At 36.0% G+C, this 5,896-nt stretch overlaps 1 protein-coding gene across 1 annotated transcript; it reads right to left on the bottom strand.

Annotated features, from left to right (window-relative positions):
* Positions 1-253: 253 nt before the first annotated feature.
* LOC110427507 (uncharacterized) lies at positions 254-5,889 on the bottom strand. The gene is made up of 7 exons (XM_021443055.2): positions 5,568-5,889; positions 5,163-5,476; positions 3,628-4,362; positions 3,272-3,400; positions 2,053-2,256; positions 1,077-1,277; positions 254-742 (listed from the first exon to the last, which is right to left on the bottom strand). Exons 1-7 carry the CDS (start codon positions 5,833-5,835, stop codon positions 620-622), a joined length of 1,974 nt encoding a protein of 657 aa, XP_021298730.1. The 5' UTR covers positions 5,836-5,889; the 3' UTR covers positions 254-619.
* Positions 5,890-5,896: the final 7 nt, after the last annotated feature.

Raw genomic sequence — 5,896 nt, 5'->3', positions numbered from 1 at the left:
TGATCACCTTCATTTTCTCCTTTTTATGTTTTAACCATAATCCATCAGTCTATTTCTCTTTCTGTTTTGGCCCATTTTATGGTTGAATTGATCATTCTTCTACTTAAGATGGTACTCTTCTTTACTTACTTTTATTTAAAGCATTCTAATGTCTTAATTGATCATCAATATGTGAGCTATGACAGTCACACTTGAGTTGGATTAAATCTCAAAAGGGTTCAAACTTCTTGTTGTAAACATAACTATCTTTGAATTTTGACAAAATGCTCAAATGCATTCTTTGCTAATTTGATAAATGTACAATTATATGCCATTTTCCACTCCTTTTAAGTGGCAAATAACAAGAACTGTTGAAACAAGCATCAGTAATTTAAGCCTTGACAAACAAAAATCAGATGAAAATAAAAAAAAAAACAGGTGAGAGCTCTACAAACACCCCAGAGAATTAGGGTTAGGGTAAGGCTCAGAACACATCAAAATTACCCAAAAGAAGAGGTTGAATTTATATCTTCATTTCGGGGAAAACTGCTTGAAAGGAGAAAAAAGGGGAAGGAAAAATAAAGATAGAAAGCCCTACAAGAGATAAGAACCCTATTTATGTAAGTTAAAAAGAAGTGTCCTATTGCCTATGCAATTCTGGTTTGGGTAGCAATCTGCTTATGAAAGGTGAAATAGCTGCAAGTAAAGCCTTGGGGCATTCCTCATGCGGAAGATGGCCACACCCAGATATTGCGACCAGTCTCTGCACGGCAACAAATGTAGCAACATTAGATCATTGACAAAGGAGGGAAACTAATTTCTCTTCCTACAACAGCAAGATTGTCCGTTGTAAACAAGATATTCAAAGTACTCAGGCAAGTCCAGTTTGACATATTGCAACAAAAGCCCATTCTTTCAAGATAAGAATGCTGTACACAATCAACAGAGGAATTTAAGTAGAGTTGCTGTGTGCCAGTTCTTTCTATTTCTTGAAGAATAACATTCAGAATAAAGTGTGATCCCAAGATAATAATTAACCATCCTCATTTATTAAAACTTAAAAGAACAGACAATGCAAACAAAAACAGATTACTTACAGAATTTACAAGTTTTGAAGCCATGGCCTGGGAAGATTTAAGAGATATAAGGGCATCTTCTGCACCAGCAATGACCAATATTGGCATCTCTTCAACTGCTTTCAGCAGTGATGTTGCATTTTGTGGTGAGAGTATTGTTTCATATGACAACCTGCCTATCTCATGAAGTGCTTCATCCCAACCCTCAACACATAGTGGGGCCTGCTTTCAGCAAGATCAGATCAATCAAATGGGTCAACAAAAAAAAGTTTCAAAGCTAGTACAGCTCTAATGCAATTTCAGAAGCTTATATAAAAAAAATAAATAATGACTCTTATAAAATGATTTGATTGAGTATGCTATGCAGAAAGATTATAAAAAATGTGAACAAAAACTCAAAATAATCTAGTTGCACGTTGTTTCATATGCTAAAAAAAATGTAGAGTTGCAGCAACATGGATGGAAATTGCTCCTTTCTCCTTTTTTTTTCCTCCAAATTGCGAGATTCTGTTAGCCACCTACTGGGACTCACTAAAATCAGTCTTTTCAAATGCAAAAATTGACTTTCCTCCATGTTATCACAGTGAATGCGTGAACTAACCCTGGGTCTCTTTTTTTTTGGTCTAAAGTTTCCTTCCCTTAAAGAAACCCTCATTCATTTTGCAACATAAAACATAGTTCCAAGGCACCTACACATCTGCACTCAATATAATGCATTACAATTGAGACTCCAATGCACTGATTCTGTGTTTATCTTCTCTAAATTTCTCCCCCTTCACTAAGTTTATATTTCCCTGCACAATTTTACTGACTAGAAAAGAAATCTTTTCGGGAAAATGGAAAAATCCTTAATGAAGCTACTGTTCCTTGGCAGGTAGTCAACAATATTTATGCCTTTGTAAGGTTAATCATGATACCGCTTGATCAAGATAAAACACATTGACACTCTCATAAGCAAGATAAATTATTCTATGCTTTAATCTTGCAGCAAATATACCTTATAGAGGCTCAATACTTCTGTTGTTAACTTGGTTGCATCATACCATGCACGTCGATTCACCACTTGTGTAATTTCTGTTCGCAGAAGTGGACGAACCAAGTGCTTCTTCCCAAGTGAAGTGCGCAAGAGTATGCTTGCAAAGGCAGGGACAACTTCTCTTGACAAGCTAACACTTAGCAATACCACTGCTTTGATTGTAATCTGAGTAAACCAACAAATAAAATAAAGGATAGATGGTAAGAAACAAGCTCAAAGGTTTTAAGCAATTCTTACTGACCTTGTTTTAAGTGGGTCATCCATCATTTAATTGATCAGAGAATGATCATCCAATTTATAAAGTTTACAATTTGGAATTTCACTCCAGTACACAACTACTAAATAGTGAATAACTACCTCAAATCTGATATGAAATATTCTAAGTAGTAAAATCTACAAATAAAAATGTTCAGACATCAGGAACCAGTCAATTGAAATATTAAAGCAGACATGAATATATAACTCCCACCAGCTGTATTCTTCTTAATTTAATAATCTTTTAATTCTGCTACATTCCAATAAGTTAAACGCAAAACTAAAATTCTTCAGACATCAGGAGCCAGTCAATTGAAACAGGAAAGCTGACATGAATAAATAAATAAGCACCTCCCTCTAGGTGTTTTCATCTTAATATAATAATTCTTTTATTCTGCTATATTCTCCAAGTAAATTGCCATTCCTTTCAGTGACAAAAATTCCACTTTACTTTAAATTACCAAAGTTTAATTCTCCATTTTTCATTCGGACTTCTTCAACAAACATTTAAAATTTCAGTTACATAGGTGATGTTACCTACTTGATTTAAGATTGACAGTAGAAAGGTCAAATATGCAAAATGACCCTTCTGGTAAAGCTTGTGGAGAAAATGTGAGATTCCCTAAAAATGTCCAAAACTACTAAACCAAAGTCACTTTTCCAAATTATTTTTCCAGGTTCAATGTTAATGGAATTTCCTATTTGTATATGTGACAATCAACTGTCTATGACAAAACATAGTTTATCATAGGCAGCCCGGAGATTTTCCTTGTTTCACCACTTAAAGTAGGTATACAACAGTAAGAGCACCAATAATTGGGAGTGTCAGTATAGCATAACACCAGGATACCAAATATAACTCAAGATACAATTTGTTGCCTTAAACATCCAAATTGGTAAAGATAAATCATGAGAGCTTACTCACATTAAAAGAATTCATCGAGGCTTGAACTTTTTGTACTGCCTTCAAAGCAAGCAGGCCTCCATCATCATGACCAACAAACACCACTGAAGAAAACCCCATCTCAGAGCAAAAGGAAAGAAGCAAGTCAACCTGAAACATATGACTGATTAAGTTAAAAAGCTGAAAAATGAAAAATACAAAATGATCCCAGCAAGGAAAGCCCATAAAAACTCAAGAAAGGACTGCAGATCAATAAACTACAAGAGGCCTAAAGCATTCAGAACTGCTTATAAGCCACATTGTAATTCATCCTGCCTGCCACAGAAAGATATCACTCCTAAACAATCAAATACATCCAAAAGAGTGCCAAACCTAACCTGAGTTTCAAGCTTGTAAGGATTGGGCAACTCTTTTCCCTCCCAGTCTTTCCGGCTTGGCCTAGAAGTCAATCCCCAACCAGGCCGATCAAAAGCAGCCACTGCACAACCAACCTGGCGAGCAAGAACTCCCATTACATGCCTCCAAGAAAAGACTCCCCCTCCAAACCCATGCACTAAGACAATACCAAACTGGCCATTTGCTTCTATGTCTTGCTCTAGAGTCCCAGAGTTCAAATGACTCATCTCAACCTTTGCAACTGTATCCTCAAGACTCAAAACAGGAATATCTTTAGAAAGAACAGGAGAGGTTGGGGAACCATCCAACAGTGGAGCATAAAGAGAAGAGCTGTGAAATTGATTGCTATAGCTCCTGTGAAGATGGTGATATTGTGTTTTCGGCAACACACTTAGCGCTTGCCTATCAAGCTTTAACTTTCCGGGAGCCACTTGTGGTGTGCTACAAAGATTAGGTTCTAGAAAGGTGGTAGATGACAAAGACCTCGGGGGTGAACCAGGAAAGCATAGCTTGTAATGAATGCTAAGCCCTTGCAATGTAATGAATAAGCTATCCATGTCAGCAAGTAACCTGACAGGGAGCTCTCCTTCATCACGAGATTGCCCAAATGGCTTTCGCCTTGTTTCACTATCACTTTTTGGAGTTTTCCCTGCAGAGGGAGTGGGAGATCGTGGAACCTTCTGGAAGCCAGAGAAAACATTTTTGCATGAAAGAACCTGCAATAACATGAATGTCACTGCCAAAAAGAAACACAAAACTCCTACTATGCAATGAAAAGCTAAGAAAGCTAAGCTATAAAGAGCTCTGCAATTAAATTACTTTACCCTATGGCAGACTACTGAACAATATTTCATGAAATGAAAAAAGCATTAAACTGTTTATCAAAAAAAAAAGAAAAAAAGAAACAATAAAGTTTAAAAATGAACACCTAAAACCACATTGAATTTCAGTTTCTTTCCCAGTAAACATGTAAAAAGAAAATCTTACTTCATAAAAGAAATGTTACTCCGCAATGATAGAGTGTTTCTTACAAGCAACAAATACTTATAATCCACTTAGTTATTACTTTTTTTCTTGATTTTGTCTATTTAATTTTTGCTTTTAAAAAAGTTGCAAGAAAATAAAAGAAAATGATAGGAAGCAAAATCATAATTGATTAAAACTGATCAAACAACTAAAATGCAACATCAATTCTCGAATAGCCATTTCATAATTATGTAAAAAATCATACATTTTGTTCTTCAAAAGCATTAAAACTTAAACTTCGAATCTTTCAAAAAACAAATTATTTGCTAGCTTTTTGCTTCAAAATGAATGCAACACTAATTCTAACAAAATTATGCTAAATTAAGTACAATCATGTAATTTATTCTTTAAAAAAATTGCAATTTCAATTTATCTAATTGGATTTCGTTTTGTGAAACAAAAAAACCAAGTAGCAAAAGCATTAACCAAATGCTAAACTATAAAAACCAAAAATGAAAATGACCCAGAAAAGAAATGCCTGAAAACTTACTGCTTCAGGGTCAACTCGATGAAACAAAAGCTTCCTCCTTGCTCTACAACTTGTTCTATAAGCAACTACAGTGTGACCAAGCGCAAAAACTACTGACGAAAGAAACAAAACAGGCATCCCCCATGATTTCTTTAAGTGAAGCCTTTGCCTTGCCAGGGAAGAACCCGGCGATGCCTCTTCCTCTATTTGAGAATTCACCGTAAACACACACGCTTTAACCGAAAGTAGAAGAATCGAAGCGAATGAACATAAAGTAACCGTTCCTAAGTAAGGTCCATGGGATAATGCTGGACCATCACACATCGAATATACACCTGCCAATTATAACCAAAAACAAAAGTTACTAATATTTAAATAAATTTCTTTTTTTTTTAAAATTAAGAAAATTAAGAATTGAAATCGTACAGGTGATGATGATAGATCTGAGGATGGATACGAGAGGGATATCGGTTAAGGAGTTTTTGAAAGCGTAACGACGAAAGTGTTGGTTGAAACCGTAGCACGTCACGCACGTGAAGCTTGAGAGTAAAAGGAAAGGGACCATGATGTCGCCTATCGCCACCAGCAGCGGCAGAGACGAAGCTAGAAGCGAAGCCAACATCGCCACCATGAAGAACGCCGTCCGTACGATCCTTCTCCCTTTTTCCGCCACCATCCATGCTTTCATCACCATGATCGGAATCGAAATCGAAATCGAATCGGACGGCTGCTATATTATCTTCCAGATTTAAATG

Source organism: Theobroma umbraticum, unplaced genomic scaffold, assembly GCF_002168275.2.
Source record: "Theobroma umbraticum cultivar Fairchild unplaced genomic scaffold, ASM216827v3 scaffold_34.0, whole genome shotgun sequence".
Classification (NCBI taxonomy): domain Eukaryota; kingdom Viridiplantae; phylum Streptophyta; class Magnoliopsida; order Malvales; family Malvaceae; genus Theobroma; species Theobroma umbraticum.
Note: the sequence above shows the minus strand (reverse complement) of the source record. Positions and strands in the feature narration are given on the sequence as shown.